At 39.3% G+C, this 18,148-nt stretch overlaps 1 protein-coding gene across 1 annotated transcript; it reads left to right on the top strand.

The window, feature by feature from the left end:
• Positions 1-1,128: 1,128 nt before the first annotated feature.
• On the top strand, positions 1,129-17,593 carry LOC147868151 (dnaJ homolog subfamily C GRV2-like). The gene is made up of 23 exons (XM_087315889.1): positions 1,129-2,337; positions 4,723-4,858; positions 5,139-5,372; positions 5,585-5,672; positions 5,783-5,991; positions 6,082-6,183; positions 6,317-6,379; positions 6,461-8,665; positions 9,931-10,293; positions 10,798-10,938; positions 11,449-11,841; positions 12,009-12,494; positions 13,038-13,261; positions 13,342-13,686; positions 13,769-14,063; positions 14,144-14,587; positions 14,675-15,017; positions 15,104-15,447; positions 15,536-16,003; positions 16,079-16,203; positions 16,299-16,422; positions 16,513-16,581; positions 16,837-17,593. Exons 1-23 carry the CDS (start codon positions 1,973-1,975, stop codon positions 17,056-17,058), a joined length of 7,788 nt encoding a protein of 2,595 aa, XP_087172015.1. The 5' UTR covers positions 1,129-1,972; the 3' UTR covers positions 17,059-17,593.
• Positions 17,594-18,148: the final 555 nt, after the last annotated feature.

Below are 18,148 nucleotides of genomic sequence, written 5' to 3'. Positions count from 1 at the left end.
TTGGTCAACGTGGATGCTTACCTCGACTTCACAAGTAGCCTCACACAAGGGAGGCATGGCAATGAGTTTCCACCCAACCATCTAATATTCGATCATCCCTACATATACACGGGGCTAGGCCAACATGGCACCCATGCATAACAACCATGGAGCCTAGGCAACACGGCTAAATATTGATAATTTCCTAGCGTATGTGATATAGCTCATTAGAGATTATACTGTACACATATGTATCAAACTACTTTTTTCTTGATATTTTCTTACAAATAGTCAATGGTCTCTCTCTATATGAGAGCAATATTCACACAACCACGCACATATCAAACTTGTATAGATTTTGATTCTATCTACATGGTAGCAATGTACACATACACACATTTAACAACATCTTAAAGATCTTCAATGCTATCTAGCAAGGACAACGTACACACACACATCAAGGTCTTATAGGTATTTGATGCTATACATCTAGGAGCAATGCCCACATGCGCATACTTATCGAAACCCATATAAATCTTCAATGTCATGTATATGGGACCAATGTCTTCACACACGCAGAGACATGGATTCCAAACTCGTATGGGATGGGGACGGATCATGAGTATGTTATGTGGGGAGCAATGCCAAGAGGCACATGTACATATGTATTGCATTGAACGTGTATGAAATCTTAGACTTTAGAGAGAGAGACCTTGGAAGCTACTATTCCATGTGGGTGGCCAATGACCCATCATCATCATCATCATCATCATCATCATCATCATCATCATCATCATCTATGGAAGAGGAGTCAAAATTGGGAGCCAAAAAAAAGATTGCGTTCTTAACATACATATTTAACTAATAATCTCACACATTCGTTCATTCCTACAGCAAAGTATGTATGTACTATGTATGTCTTTCTGTCTTTCTGTCTGTATCTACATACACATCGGAAGATAGATGGACACAAATTTGCTCATCAACAAGCATTGCTCTGTCTCTTTCTCGCGATTTCAAGCTGACCATCGATCTCCATCACCGCAGACTTTATTAGGTTTTTATTTATTATTTACGCCATTCGGTGTATAAATCTTTGTCATTTTCTCTGTATAATCTTTTTTTGATCTCTCGAAGATCGCCCATCGGGTGGAAAACTCTTCTTTTTGTCTTTCTTCGTCAACGTATCAGTGAAGTCTCTAAGAGTTAGAGAAGAGATACATAGTGCTTTTGATGATCAATGAAGAAAGATGAGGTCTGTTTGATCATCAAAACATATGAAGGTATAATTGGATCAACTGAGGAACACAAATTCTCAGTTTGTTCTTCAGTGGGAAGATTTTTGGAAGACATTCCAATTATAATGAGAAATAGAGATTCTTGGACAAAGATTGTGGACAAAGACACATAACTCTCTGAAAGAAGAGAAATGTGCTTCTAGGGTTCTTTCGGTGAAAGATTGGTGCTTTCAGGAAACAAGAGAAAAGTGATCCTAGGGCTTTCTTCCAGTATTTTTGGCAAAGACCTGGAACTTCCTGGAAACAAGGAAATATTGATTCTTGGGTACTTCATTTCGAGTTCTTTTTTCCGGTATTCGAAGCTTTTGAAGAGCAAGGAGGATAGTACTTACAGATTGTTTCGTTGGGTTTCAAAAATGATTGGGGGAATTTGAGGAGCAGGGATTTGTTTTCTGGGTTGTCAGCAAAAATATCATTGGTTTCAAGGAACAAGAATGATGGTGTTCTTGGGGTTTGTTTTTTGGACTTAAGACAGCGGCCAGGAATAGTGCTTCTAGGGTTATTCTTTATTTTCTTTTCGGTTTTCAGCAAGAAGAGAATATATTTGGCGGAATCAAGAGAAGGATCCTCTTCAGAAGCAAGAAGAACTGGGGGCGAGTCAGTCAGGGGGCCGCACTGAAGCGGCAGTGTGGAGCTGGTGGCTTCTCCACCCGAATACGCCTCCTCCATTGAATGCCTTCAATCTCTCTCTGACCATGGAATCTTCTCTTAACCGCCTTTTGAACCCGGTATCATCCATACCATCTGAGTCGGTGTCATCACCATCTACACATGAACCTTATGTGCACGAAGAGCCCGAATACCTTGCTCGATACATGGTTACAAAACACTCCTGGAGAGGAAAGTATAGAAGAATTTTGTGCATCTCGCAAACATCGATTATAACCCTTGACCCTGCCACTCTTGTTGTAACAAACTCATATGATGTTCTATTGGATTTTGAAACGGCTGCCCCTGTCATTGGAAAGGATGATCCTGAGGTTCACCATGCTCAGGAGTTCATAATCAACGTTAGAACCGACGGCCGAGGCAAATTTAAAGCAGTAAAATTTTCATCCAGGTTTACTTACTGACTACATCTGTTTTTATTGTTGGTAAATGTATCTTTTGGATAGCTTTAAATGTCATTTAAACTTTGGGGTGTGATGTACGGACACATTTTAAACTGTTTTAGGCAATTGAACAATCCTTTGCACATAGTTGCCTTGGAGAGAATTAAGTAGGTATGCCTTCATTGCTGTGCATCTGTGTTTGGATAATATTGAAGGGATGTCAAGGTGCAGATAGGAAGGGAACAACGTCATTCACTGTTTATATTGGTAATTGTAGCATCCTTGCCTCATAGATAGATTCTCCATTGGAGACGACTGTTTCTACTGTCTTCAAACTACATTGGCAAAAATAAGTATTATCACTATCTCTGGATCGATGACTGGATTCAAAGTTGAAAATTTGGTCGCATACAGAGACAACTCATAATAGGCTACAAAGTAGTGGGCAAACAATGATTCATGATCCATATTTTTAACTTTTACCAATGTAGAAAATAGTGGGGAAACCATCATTCAAGTGTATGGATGATTGGTGCAAGGAAGTGGAAGCAGAAACTCAATTAATATGACTTGCTTGGTGGATATGCTACTGATATGCCAGGACTATTGTGAGGCTCACTAACAATTGATCCCAAATATTTTTGATTCTTAAGGTAGAGTTTATGATCTGTTGAAAAGGCAGTGGCATCTTCACAATCTCTTAGATGATAGTAGGATATATTCTAGCAATCAAGCTCTACCTCTGGAATAGCAGTTTAAACAATCTGATGCAACATAACGATGTAAAGAAATTATTATGATACAAGGCCTATGCATGTGATTCCATTCACAGTTCTCTATGAAATTTTAGGCAATATATTTTAAGTGCCTTAGTTTGGTACAAGGCTCTTGAACCTGCCATAGATGATAGTAGAATATATTCTAGCAATCAAGCTCTACCTCTGGAATAACAGTTTAAACATCTGATGCAACATAATGATGTAAAGAAATTATTATGATACAAGGCCTATGCATGTGATTCCATTCACAGTTCTCTATGAAATTTTAGGCATTATATTTTACGTGCCTTAATTTGGTACAAGGCTCTTGAACCTGTACAGATAAGGAGATGCTTGAAACTGAGCATTCTACTGCAGCTCTCTTCTTAAGAATGGTGTAATGGTTGGTAGTAATAAAATAAACTCTTAAAAAATTGAACTTTTGCCACAAACTTTTAGATACCAGAATTACTCAATAAATCTTTTTCCTGAGGTCATATCAACCTGAAAGGAGAAGGAAATCTTGTGGCATTTGCAAAATTAAATGTCTCCTAAACCCGGTCTCAATAGAAATCTAGGTAAGCATCCTAGTGTGTTGAAACTAGATTGGTCTCATGTTTGTCAGGTATAGTACGGCTATGTATGTAATATATTAATACACATCAAGTACTTTCCAAACAAAAAGTACTTTAGAAACAAAAAGTACTTTAGAAATGTGTTTCGTACTTGTTAAATGCTCATAAATTACACACTTTATATATAGTATGTTAAATACTGCAGGACATTTTCAAAAACAGATAGCAGTTGAAAATAGTTGCAACTACTGCTGAGTTACAATTTTAAATAACAGATCATAATATATTTCTCTCAAGTCTATACAATAAATCTTTGCTTCACTTCAGAAGTAGCAATTAAGTTTTGGAATCAAACATAAATTTTTTCAGAAGACCAACACTGAATAAGGCTTACCTCGAATCATAGAATCATGCAACCTTTATAATAATGTCAGCAACAAACTTCTTACAGGATCTATAATATTAGGGAATTGACTAACATTGTAACAACATTAAGGTATTAAACAGAAATGCAAGAAGTCCACAACTTTTATTATGGATGCGGACCTTTGAAACTACTTATGAAAATGCACCAAAAACCCCAGCTAAAAAGGATGAAATGCAATTACTTTTTCAACGAAAATGGGCAATAGTCTTCATTGTTAACTTTACTCTTTAACTTCAACTTCTTAGAGTGTATACCTAAATCAAGAGCTTGTAACCTGTAATTACATCGAGCGTTGTTGGTTTTGCTTAGGGCAAATGGAAGTGGGCAAAAAAAGGAAATGGAAAACAATTATGGTTTGAATCATTTTGAATTTTAGGGTACATTTGGACCTTTTTCTAATAATTATTACATTTGGATGTTTTCCCTGGTGAGTAGGTATTTTTTGTGTCAGCACATTAGTATAGTATTAAACAAAATGATGAGGAATTTGGTAGAGTAATTATAGTACCATTCATGAGGTGTTGTACGTACCTAAATGGTAAATACATGTACCCAAACAACCTTGATTTGTTTTATCCTTTGTTTCTCCAGTATGGTTTAAAATCTGCACTATCGATGTCTTTTTGTTGTTAGGTATCGTGTAGCAATTTTGACAGAGCTCTATAAGCTAAAGTGGAGCAAAACTACAGGTCAGCAGCTTTCCTCATCACTTGTCACTGAATTCATGATTCTCCACTTACGGCGTAAAACATCAAGCTGGGTTCCACTGGTAAAAATCTTCATCTCAGTTTATTACCTGTTTTTATAATACTTTATACATATCATCAACTTGAAAACAAAGTTATTATTGGAACAGCCGTGCATAATATTGTTGCTCTTTAATGATTTTAATCGTATCTTTTAAGAAAACTTAACACCTCTCATGAGCATCCTTATTTAAATCTAAACCAGACGTTATTATTGGAGGAACTGCATGATAGGTTCCAGTTTTGGTCATTTAACATTGTGGCTAGAGACTCTTATGCATTTTTTTTATATCATGGGTACAGACTCTACGAATTACAGCTGTTGGAGTTGAAATTAGACAGCCAAAGACAGGAGATCTGCGATGGTGTTTGGATTTTCGGGATATGGACTCTCCTGGTATAATACTTCTTGCGGATGCTTATGGCAGGAAGGCTGTTGAAGGAGGTGGATTTGTTTTGTGCCCCCTATATGGTCGGAAGTGTAAAGCATTTATAGCAGCTTCAGGTGTATCAAACTCAGCCATTCTGTCAAAAATGGTAAGTTAAATGAGTAAACTTGACTATTTGAAATACTTGTCATTCTCTGTGGCCCGACTGGTGTGAGTAAGTAGATCAGTTTTGTTCTTTTTATTGCTGCTTAAACCCTTATCATGGCAGTTAGAATGGTGGGCCCTTGGACACTTAACCTTGCGAAACTTGTTTTTCATATTCAAGGAAATATTGCTAATAAAGATTCATGGTTTTTGAAGACAAACGTTGCCAAGACACAGTTGGGCTTAACACTGCTGATCGATAGCTCTCAAACAATTGGGGCAACAGAGTTCTTGAAACAAAGAGGTAAAATTAGATATGCTAGTAATCATGGTTCGCATCTCAAAATTGATCTCAGCACTCATGTTTCTGATCATGCAAATCTGATCTAGTCTCTATTGATTGAAATGGAACAGCTATGGTAGCAGTTGGTGCTGAGGAAACACGATATGGAGAATGGTCTGTGATTAGGTTTCGATCTGCTGGGCATGGCACTGTGAATAGTTTAAGCACAAATTTCTTTTTTGGAGGAAAATCGAGATTAGATGAGAATGGTGACTCTGTACCAAGGCAACTTGTTTTGACAAGGGTATCCCTTGTGGAACGTAGACCAGATAACTATGAGGTAATTTCATGCCAAAGTCTAACCCTTGAAAATTTAAGGAGAAGTGAAAGAGGTGCTATTATGATTGGTTTGGACATTGTGTTGATCTAGGCAGTTATTGTTAGACCATTATCTTCAGTAGCTGCTCTTGTCCGTTTTGTGGAGGAGCCACAGCTTTTTGCTATAGAGTTCAATGATGGTTGTCCAATTCATGTAAGTTCTCAGTGCATTTGTGCAATATTGATTTTATTAGGTGAACTTTTTTATTGGTATGGGTCCTTAATTGAATAGCTAGGTGGCTATCTGTAATGTGTTTGTGGTTTATAAAGGAAGGATTATTATGCAGGTATATTCAAGTACGTCCCGTGACAGTTTATTGGTTGCCGTACTGGATGTTGTGCAGATGGAGGTGAGGCATAAATACTTAGCGCAAATTGAATTCTTGGATGCAAGATTCTGAGTTTATATGTAAACTTACTCTCACATTCAGGGGCAGCGTTCTATAGCGGTTTTGCCAAGATTAACTCTTCCAGGTCACCATCTTGATCCTCCATGTGGCAAGGTTCCACAACTACCCCAACTTGGAAACTCCTTGCATCATCGCTTATTTGCTGACATTGAGGGGGAGGCTCTTCATTTGAAACATCTTATTGCAGCTGCGAAGGATGCTGTAGCTGAAGGTGGCGCTGTTCCTGGATCAAAGGCAAAATTCTGGCGCAGAGTCAGAGAATTTAATGCATGTATTCCATATAGTGGAATACAATCTAATACTGAAGTGCCAGAGGTTGCTCTAATTGCTTTATTGTCATTACTTCCTGCTCCACCAAATTTGCCTCCAGAAGCCCCTCCACCACCATCTCCATCGCCTAAAGCATCTGCAACAATCATGGGCCTCATTGCTTGTCTGAGAAGGTTGCTTAGTTCCACGAGCGCATTTTCAGTTGTTATCTCAAATGCTACTGCTGTGCAGCGAATATTAGGCTTGGTGCGAAGTGGGTCTGAAGGGGTGGCTGCAGAAGGTGCGAGTCTTATTGCTGTACTTACTGGAGGTGGCCTTGGTGAGAATGGTTATGTTCTCAACACAAAAGGAGAAAGGCATGCAGCGTTGATGCATGCAAAATCTGTCCTTTTTGGTCAACAATCATATATAACTATCCTGGTCAATCGGTTAAAATCAATGTCCGTATCCCCTTTGTTGTCCATGGCAGTGGTGGAAGTATTAGAGGCAATGCTTTGTGAACCTCAAAGTGAGACGACAGACCATTCTATGTTTGTGGAAATGCTAAGGCAGGTGGCAGGTTTAAGAAGGCGGTTGTTTATTCTGTTTGGGCACCCTGCAGAGAGTGTAAGGGAGACTGTTGCGGTAATTATGCGAACTATTGCAGAGGAGGATGCAATTGCTGCCGAATCAATGAGAGATGCTGCATTGCGTGATGGAGCACTTTTGAGGCATCTGGAAAGTGCTTGTTTCCTCCCAGCTGGTGAGCGTCGTGAGGTCAGCAGACAACTTGTAGCTCTATGGGCGGATTCATATCAACCAGCTCTTGAACTCCTCTCACGTGTGATACCACCAGGTCTAGTAGCATACCTTCATACTCTTCCGAAAGATGAAGATGAAGATGGCCTGGATCTCGAAACCAAGGCAACTGTCTCTACAAAAAGGAGTCAACGGCGCATTCTTCAACGTAGAAGAGGAAGATCATTTCACACGAAGAATGCTGGTGAACCAGTGAATAAGAAAGAGGGAACCTCTCATCCAGATACAATAAATGAGAATGGAATAGCAACATCAAATTCACAGGCACCGGTAAATAGTCCTACAACTACTAATGCCTCAGCAGTCCCACATCCTGAATGCTCTCCCACAGCTGATGGGGCATTTTCATTGGACCCTCATATTGGTCCTTCATCCACTGGTTTTACAAATCAAAACGGTGTTGATACCAGCACTGGTGATTCAAGCCCTGCCTTCTCTTCTTATCAAAATGTTCCAGCCCCGGCACAAGTTGTGACTGAAAGTACTCCTGTGGGATCTGGTCGATTACTTTGTAACTGGCCAGAGTTTTGGCGAGAATTTGAACTGGACCACAGCCGTGCAGATTTAATCTGGAATGAGCGCACCAGACAAGAATTAAAAGAAGCATTGAAATCTGAGGTTCACCATCTAAATGTGGAGAAGCAGCGCACTGAAGATGTGAATGTTACCACATATGAAACTGCTGACAGACATGGACAACAGATTTCCAGCCAGCTTTCTTGGAACTACTTGGAGTTTAGGGTGAGGTATCCTAGCCTTTCAAAGGAAGTGTGTGTCGGTCAGTATTATCTGAGGCTTCTGCTTGATGGTGGTGGAATGGGAGGCAGGGCACAAGATTTCCCTCTTAGAGATCCTTCTGCTTTTTTTAGGGCATTATACCATCGTTTTTTGTGTGATGCTGACATGGGATTAGTTGTTGAAGGAGCAAATTGGGATGAAATGGGTACATCAGAGGAGTGGTGTGATGTTGGCAAACTTGATGGGTTTGGAGGTGGAGGTGGTCCTGCTGTAAGGGAGTTATGTGCAAGAGCAATGTCAATTGTCTATGAACAACATTTCTCTGTAATAGGTGCTTTTGATGGAACTGCTCATATTACTGTTTTACTGGATCGTACAAATGATAGAACTCTTCGACATCGACTTCTGTTGCTCTCGAAGGTGAATATTTTTCTTGCCACTTGTCTTAAGTAATGGAACTACTTATTGATGGTTCATATTCAGAGTTCATACGAATATATTAATGCTAGGATGTATATCAGCATAAAAAAATAGGGGTTTTCTGTTACAATCTTGCTGGGCTTGAGGATTGCAATATCCATTTATTTCAATTGGTAAGGCCAGGACTTTGGCAGTTAAATAATGTGGTTATGCAACCACCCCATGTCCTTATCCCATCATAGAGAAACATAGAGAGGGTCAATATCATACTTGTAACACATTCCTATTGTGGCTGAACTAGTGGGTGAATCTCTATTTCAAGAGGTTTTGATATAAATAATTCATGTCCAATAGTCAGGAAGGGAATTCTGTGCTCTTGTTTTGAATACGTCTAAGGTTTCGTTTTAGCAAACCACTTAACAATCGGAACTTAGGTGGACTGAAACTTCTGTCTTGGAAAGGATTGAAAAAAAAAAAGGCATCTTATCTTAATTTTGCATATGTAAATTCTAAGTGGCCTACTTTGTTGGACGTGTCACATCACACAATAATCACGATATATGTTGCAAATAACTACACTAGCACACAATCTTTATTTGAGATTTCATAGACCTGATTGACAAACTAAGTATTTAAGTTGTAAAACTTATTGATGAGCTGATTTGACACTGCTGCATCCATGGAAACTTGTACTGTTAGAAGAAATTCTTGCAACTGCTGCAGGGGGCATGGTAATCTATGAATGATGCCTGCACCCACCCTATGGATCATGGTCATATTATCCATGATCATCCCTTGCCTGAAACTTTAGGAAACCTGATGATTCAAGCTATGCATATACTTGCATATGGGGATCAGGATGAGGAGAGCCCAAAAGCCTAAGGACTTGAAGAGGGTGTAATCCCAGGCCATGCAGCAATTGCATGTAGCGAAATATCTAGCTTGATAGACAAGCGTATCTCATCAGGCTAAGAATTGGCTAGACTGTGATTCAAAGGCTCTCCCTCTCTGGCCGCTTTGTGACACATGCTGATGAGATACTATGCTCTGCATACTTTCATTCCTGCTTTTCTCTTGTTTTGCTATTGTCATTTTCCATAATATTTATGTTTTTGTCATAATAGTTTCCCAGATATGGACTGCCAGCTTAGATTGTTTTTTATAATAAGATAATTGCTGTTGTGATGCGTTATTGTTTGTTGTATTGTTATTTTAAAATCTCTTATTTGTTTAATCTTATCTATCCTCTTTTATACCTGGGGCAGGTTCTCATGAAGGTGCCTTCAAATGCAGAGGCCTGTGTGTCTGTAGGAGGGTGTGTCCTAGCTGTAGACCTTTTGACAACAGCACATGAAACAGCAGAACGAACTTCGATTCCACTGCAGTCAAATCTTATAGCATCAACTGCATTTGTAGAGCCACAGAAGGAATGGCATTATGTTAACAAAGATGGAGTGCAGATTGGTCCCATGGAAAAAGATGGTATTAGAAGAGCATGGTCAAAACAGGAGATAGATTGGAACACAAAATGCTGGGCGTCAGGCATGACAGAGTGGAGAAAATTAAGTGATCTTCGAGAATTGCGATGGGCATTAGCTTCTCGTGTTCCAGTGCTCACACCGACACAGGTATGCAACGTTGAACTTGAGTTTTAATTTCTAATTCGAGGTTGTAGATAATGTGGAAAGTCTTGATTGAGCTTTAGGAACTAGGAAGTGTACATAATATATACACTTTCTTTTATTTACTGTTAATTTCTTTATATCCTAATTGTGTTAATGGGATGTGGCCATACCAGCTGGTATGTAATATGTTCCACCTTCCTTTGACCTTATGAATACTTCAGGTCTAACATTCAAATAGTGACCCATTAAATTTACAAGTTTAATGATATTAGCAACATGCAGTTGTGTTTTCACCTTTTTAACCTACCATATTGTCTATACTATGTTCTCTGTTTATTAGCAGCATATAAGTTCTATTTTTGAATAAAGCATATGCACATTTATAATTTGTATTCTATTCATATATGCCTTCATTCCTGAGACACTGCTTGATTTATGATTTAGAACTGTTGTTTATCTGTATTGGTTTATATGTGTCCCTAAACTCATTTGCTCACTGTTGATCAGGTTGGAGAAGTTGCATTATCGATCTTGCATAGTATGGTGAATGTTCATTCAGATTTAGATGATGCTGGTGAGCTTGTAACTCCTACTCCACGAGTTAAGCGCATCTTGTCCAGCTCACACTGTCTTCCTCATATAGCACAGGTGACTGCTCTTTCATCCTATGTAGCACATAGATAAAGCTGACTGAGCTACTCCCACAAGAAATTCTCTTATTGTTACCTCATTTAGTTGATGTAGTTGTTGGGTATTTTGTTTGACTGGTTAATTGTATATCTCGTCATCCATGTATATATTAAATATTCTTTTGTCCAGAGGTACTTTCACAGGTTGCTTCTCAGCATGCATCGTTTTCTCTTTGGTCCTTGTTTATAAGCACTTTCACTTCTTACCAGGGATCCATCTTATTGATATTGTTTTGACATCTGCTTGGAGCTTATTGATGCTTGCTGTGTCCAAGTAGCCAAACATCTGTAAAGGGGTTTGTGTTTCCAAGAATGATTGTACTTAATGATTTATACATAATTCTACCTTCACTACGATACCACCTGTACATGTGTTGATTAGGGTTGTTTCTGAGTCTTAATATTATAGTCATTGCAAAAAGAGAAAATTCTAGAAATTTGATAAGGAAGTTGTCTTTGTGTTATATAGGCAATTTTATCAGGAGAACCTGCTATTGTAGATGGTGCAGCATCACTTTTGAAAGCTGTGGTGACAAGGAACCCTAAAGCTATGGCTCGTCTTTACAATACAGGTGCTTTCTACTTTCTGCTAGCCTATGCAGGATCAAACTTGAATTCTGCGGCCAACCTTCTGGCTGCTACACATACGCTTCAAGCTTTCCATGGAGGAGCAGAAGCAGCTTTATCTTCATCTCTTCCTTTGGCAAAACGAAGCATTCTTGGTGGACTTTTACCTGAGTCACTTCTTTATGTGTTAGAAAGGAGTGGCCCAGCCGCCTTTGCTGCAGCAATGGTTGCTGATTCAGATACGCCAGAAATCATATGGACACATAAGATGAGAGCAGAGCGACTAATTGATCAGGTATTTTGTTCTTCATCTAGTCCGTAGAAAGAAAAGTGTATTCATGCAACACTATATACAGTTCAGGTTATTTTTAATGGAACCTTATTTCTTGCTTTCCCAGGTAGTAACGTTTATCTCTAATTATATTTCATTTAGTTTTCTTGTTTGAATGTCTTTTGTGACAGGTACTCAAACATCTTGGAGATTTTATTCAGAAATTATCCCAGCATTGCCATTCTTTATATGAATATGCACCCATGCCTCCCGTTACATACCCAGAACTTCATGATGAAATGTGGTGCCATCGTTATTATCTAAGGAATTTATGTGATGAGATAAGGTTCCCAGATTGGCCCATTGTAGAGCATGTTGAGTTTCTCCAATCTTTGCTTACAATGTGGCGTGAAGAATTAACAAGAAGACCAATGGATCTTTCTGAGGAGGAAGCCTGTAAAATATTGGAGATACCATTTGAAGAGGATATATGCAATAACAATGATTGTAATTCCTCTGAAGATGACAGGAAAAATACAGAGCCATTGTCTGGTCGAATTGATGAAGAGGTGCTCAAGAGACAGTATCGGAAGCTTGCGATGAAGTATCACCCAGACAAGAATCCAGAGGGAAGAGAGAAGTTTGTGGCTGTCCAGAAAGCTTATGAATGCTTGCAGGTTTGGACCAGTGCTTGCATTTATTTGTCATTAATTATAGATGTAGAGAATGCTTTGCATTAAATAATACATGAATACAAGACTGAGTTTGCTGGAATGTGGAAGATCCTTTATTCTACATGGTGAATACATTAGAAGGGAATTATAATTAGAAGTATTACCGATTCAGATTCTCTGTATAGAGTCCTTTATTCTACATTGTTGATATGCTAGGAAGGACACTAAAATTAGGAGGATTACCAATTTGGTCGTTTCATATGCAGAAACAACCATACTGGTCCTTTGATAGGTCAAAAGAGAAATGAGCCTTATTTACTGTTAAGAAACAATATATATAAATCATAATCAAATAAAAATATATAGATTCATTATTAAATAAAAAAGCTGACAGATCATAAGTTTCATGGAGGTATTTCAAGTTCTAATTGATCACATCACACATACCTGCACATAAACATATGCGTATACTTAAAAATCGTCATGAATTTCCTGATATTATATTTGCTTATTGCAATTTGTATATGGTCTTGTTGGTTTTTTTAGGCTACTCTGCATGGTCTCCAAGGTCCACAGCCCTGGAGGTTGCTACTCTTATTAAAAGGGCAATGCATTCTTTATAGGCGGTATGGAAAGGTTTTGGAGCCATTTAAATATGCAGGATATCAGATGCTATTCAGTTGCATCACAGTTGATAAAGATGATAATAATTTTCTCTCTCTAGAAAGAGCGCCACTCCTTATTGCAGCATCAGAGCTTGTGTGGCTAACGTAAGAGTTACCCTTCCTTAAATCAGATGTGTATCTATTTCATAATGCATGATATATATTTTCTTTCGAATTTGCAACAGGTGTGCTTCTTCCTCCCTTAATGGTGAGGAATTGGTACGAGATGGTGGGATATCTTTACTTGCAACGCTGCTCTCAAGGTGCATGTATGTAGTACAAAATAGCACTCCTGCAACAGATCCAGCAGCAATGATTGTGACAAATGTCATGCTTACATTTTCTGGTTTGAGCAAATTCAAAAGTTCGTGGGGAGAAATGCTGCAATGTCCTGGGTTTGTTGAAGATGTGGTACATTGCTCAGAGCTAGAGCATGCACATGCAGCCGTAGACTCTGCTCTTCAAACTATTAGTAATGTGGCTGCATCACAGGACATGCAAGATCGCATGTTAAAGACTGGAGTCATATGGTAAATGCCCATTAATTTATTAGTTATATTGTGGCGTGTTGCAAGAGATGTACTGACTGTGTTCTTATTTTTTGTGGTGTAGGTATCTTCTTCCTCTTCTTTTGCAGTATGATTTGACAGCAGAAGAAAGTAGCGCAAGTGAACCTCGTGGCGTTGGAAGAAGATTTCAGATTGCCAAAAACACGCATGCTGTTCTTGCAGCACATGCTCTTAGCCATTTGCAGGGTTCTCAAACTGAAGAATGCCCATCACCATACAATGATACTGCATCCAAGTCTCTGAAATCTTTACTAACTCCAAAGTTAGCAGCTATGCTTAATATTGAGTCTCCAAAAGAGCTGCTCTGCAACCTCAATGCTAATTTGGAAACCCCAGAGGTTAGTAGTTCTGTGATATTGAGTTGTCGGCCTTCAAGTGTTTACTATTTAATTTAGTAAATTCTTGGTTAACCCTGTAGGTAATTTGGAATTCATCCACACGGGGCGAGCTCTTAAAGTTTGTGGATGAGCAGCGGGCATCTCAGTGTCCGGATGGTACGTATGAGATGAAAGCGGCACAGGATTTCAAATATAAATCTCTTGCAAAAGAGCTTCATGTGGGTGAAGTGTACTTAAGAGTTTACAATGAGCAGCCAGATTATGAACTTAGTCAGGCTGATTTCTTTTGTGAGTCCCTTCTGAAATTCATCTGCAAGCTAGTAGAGGAGAGAAAAAAGCTGAATATTGCAAAAGATACTGCCGTAGAAGTACCAAATGAGCCAGAACTTTGTTCTGAATCATCGACAGAAGTTGAAAGCGAAGTGGAGGCAGACAAAGATTCTTGTGGGAAGATCCCACATGAGATTTTGGCACCAGAAGAAATTTTCTTAAGAGATCTGATCATTGGGCTTACAGCACTTCAGGTGCGTTTCAAAACATTAATGTGCTTGATTCTATTTCAACTATACTTCTTTGCATTGACCAGCAGATATACATGTTTGGTGCTGCAGAATCTCCTTACGAGTATTCCAACCCTTGCCTCAACCTTCAGTTCTAAAGAGCAATTAATACCACTATTTGAATGTCTTGTCGATACTAGTTCTAGTGGGGAGGTGCCAGAATTATGCTTGAATATCCTGTCTATCTTAACAATACATGCTCCTAGTGTTGAGGCCATGGTGGCTGATCGTTCTAGTTTGATGCACGTACTTAAACTTTTGCATAGCACACCTTCTTGCAGACCAGGGGCTTTAAGGGTTCTGTCTGCCTTGGCAAGTACCTCAGAGCTGGCTTGGGTTACTGCAAAGCATGGAGGATTTATTTACATACTTCAACTTCTACTTCCCATGCAAAGTATATTTCATTCGTCCCCATCTTTTATATCATTGCTAAGTTGTAATGTTGCGAAGTACATTAAATTTTTGCTTTATATTTTGTAGATGAGATACCTCTCCAGCAGAGAGCAGCTGCCGCTTCCTTGCTGGGAAAGCTTGTTGGTCAACCAATGCATGGTCCTCGGGTGGCAATTACTCTTGCTCGATACCTTCCAGATGGCCTGGTTTCTACTATACGTGACGGGCCAGGGGAAGCTGTAGTTGCAGCACTTGAACAGACAATTGAGACCCCAGAGCTTGTATGGAGTCCAGCCATGGCATCAACACTCAGTGCCCAGGTCTCGACAATGGCATCTGATCTTTATCGAGAACAAGGTAAAGGCAGTATAGCGGAATGGGACTTACCTGAACAAATATCTGGTCATCAGGAGATGCGCGATGAACCACAGGTAATCTTCGAAGTTCAAACTATAACTCCTGACGTGCCACATGTATTTATCCACTGTAGAGGTGAATTGACTTAGCTCAGTTTTGCAGGTTGGCGGTGTTTATGTAAGATTGTTTCTCAAAGATCCGAAATTCCCTCTTAGAAATCCGAAGCGTTTTCTCGAGGGTCTTCTGGATCAGTATGCCTCGGCAGTGGCAGCGACTCATGTGAAAGGAAATGGGCTTGTTGATCCTGAGCTCGCACTGCTTTTATCAGCTGCCCTTGTATCTCTATTGAGAGTGCATCCATCATTAGCAGATCATGTTGCCCACTTAGGCTATATACCAAAGCTAGTTGCATCGACAGCGAATGAAAGCAAGCGAGAAAATATGTCATCTGGAGAGGCAGTAGCCAGAGAATGTTCTGAAGATTTATTACTGTCAGAGGTTGGAGGGATGTCAACAAATCAAACCTCGCAAGAAAGGGTGAGATTAAGCTGTTTGAGAGTCTTGCATCAGCTGGCTGCTAGCACTGCTTGTGCTGAAGCCATGGCAACAACTGGCATTGGGTCTCCTCAGGTTATTTTTCTCACTCTACTAAGGAGAATTCTCTTGAAACTCCTAAATTAATTATTGAATATCTTTTATTCACAGGTGGTTCCACTATTGATGAAAGCAATAGGGTGGCAAGGTGGCAGCGTTCTTGCTCTGGAGACACTGAAAAGGGTAGTAGTTGCTGGAAATCGTGCAAGGGACGCTTTGGTTGCACAAGGGTTAAAGTGAGAATATTCTACACTTTGACATACAGATCGATTTTGAGACAGAAGTGTTTGAGATTCATCTGATTCATCTGATGATGTCATATCATGTACAGGGCAGGGTTAGTGCAGGTGCTTCTAGGGCTGCTTGATTGGCGAGCAGGAGGTACCACTGGTCTTTGTGCACAAATGAAGTGGAATGAGTCTGAAGCTTCCGTTGGAAGAGTATTAGCTGTTGAGGTTTAGCTTCATAGCTCTTTATATGTTGCCATGCACACTTAATAAGCCGTTTGTGTTTCATTTCTTACCAGATCTCTTATTCGTGTGTAGGTGTTGCATGCTTTTGCAAGTGACGGTGCTCATTCAGTTAGAGTGCGAGATATATTGAATTCATCCGATGTATGTATATAAATGAAATGGGAAAACACCAAAATACCCGCAAGTTTTCAAAAGCACCTGAATGATCCCTCTCCTATGCGGTACTACACTTTGTATTGCAGGGGGGGGTATTCTGGTGATTTTTGGAAAACAAATCGGGTATACTGTTTTGGGTGTTGGCCTAGAACTAACTCAGACTTTTGGAGTATTCGGGGAAAATGCTTGATGAGCCTGGGTCTCACAAGGATATGTGTGTTTTGTTGTGTTGGATTATAGGTATGGTCTGCATACAAAGATCAAAGGCATGATCTCTTTCTCCCTACGAATGCTCAATCGGCTGCAGCAGGTGTTGCTGGCCTTATTGAAGGGTCATCAGGGTCTTTGGTATATGCACTTCCTGCTCCAGCTCAGAGGATGTCTTTGGTCCATCCTGTATTAGCACATAATCCTCTTCAAAATACATTGAAACCAGAACTATCGGATGAAGAAAATGAATGATGCCATACCATGTAAAGAATGGAGGCATAATTGTACAGATGTCTGATTTTATCATCAGTGCGATGCAGCTCAACTTTTGTCAGACATCATCAGCATTTGTTATTTGTACATTCTTGTCGATTTCCTGAGGTTATTCCTCTTTGTAAAAAAAGAAAATAATCGGGGTAAGCCAGTTTGTTGATGTCTCGTCAGGGATGGAGAAGCTGAATTATATTGTTTCCCTGACATGAAAAGTATAGGGGAAGAAAGCTCCTTCGATATAAGTTTTAATGAATCCCATATGTATTTTACATTTTCCGTAGGCAATTGGGGTTTCCCCAGCAGTGTAATATATGTAGAAAAGCAACAGCTATGGCCATGGAAAGGAAAAAGAACAAGAAATATCCCTTTTGCAATGATGATAATAATCGAGATAGGATGGAAGCATGATCAAGGAAACAATGAAGTTAAAGAGGTGCACATGAGAGGTGTTGGTCAAAATTGACAAATGTAATTACAATGTGAATAAAGTAGTCACACAGATTCTTGTAATAAAGGCAGTAAATTGTTTAGTTGCTAGATTACAAGCGAATCCTGTATTCTTATTGAATTGATCTTACTGTACTTATTTATAGGTTTTGGAATCATCATTTAAATTGCAGACACCTCGTTGTTGATGTGCGAAGATCAATGTCTAGAATGGCTGGAAGAAATAAATGAAGCATTCATATCTTCATACTCCTTTTCATTAGTGAGTTTAACTTCAGACATGCATTAAGAATCCTAATCTTGCTTAGTGCTGGTGGATAACTTGCAAACTCAGTTGTTCATAGACAGTTGGGGATCACAAACTATTAGTTGTATAGGCAGAACTCCAGCAGCAAGCTTGTTGTGGTGGGTTAAATGCGCCCATTGTTATCAAGCTTATGGTGAGGCAAGGTAAACGAGTGCAAGAATTTGCAAGCTTGATCCACTTCAAATATAAAAATAAGATTGACTATTCAAGAGGAGCTGGAAAACTCCCAACTCGGGGATCTTTCATTAAAACATGCCCAACAATCTCTTGAGACAATCAATGTAGCCCTTGAAATGGAGAAATAATCATTCATAT

Source organism: Azolla caroliniana, unplaced genomic scaffold, assembly GCF_043228905.1.
Source record: "Azolla caroliniana isolate FFs.n. ecotype wild unplaced genomic scaffold, voAzoCaro1.0.p SCAF_1, whole genome shotgun sequence".
Classification (NCBI taxonomy): Eukaryota; Viridiplantae; Streptophyta; class Polypodiopsida; order Salviniales; family Salviniaceae; genus Azolla; species Azolla caroliniana.
The sequence above is the reverse complement of the archived record's forward strand: the minus strand, read 5'-3'. Positions and strand labels throughout refer to the sequence as shown.

What these genes read in the sequence shown, in the direction of transcription:
- LOC147868151 (XM_087315889.1), top strand. Translation starts at nt 1,973, where the DNA reads ATGGAATCTTCTCTTAACCGCCTTTTGAACCCGGTATCATCCATACCA. An exon ending in CATCAAGCTGGGTTCCACTG is followed by an intron (nt 4,859 to 5,138) that starts GTAAAAATCTTC and finishes TCATGGGTACAG; the next exon opens with ACTCTACGAATTACAGCTGT. An exon ending in TTGGGCTTACAGCACTTCAG is followed by an intron (nt 14,588 to 14,674) that starts GTGCGTTTCAAA and finishes TTGGTGCTGCAG; the next exon opens with AATCTCCTTACGAGTATTCC.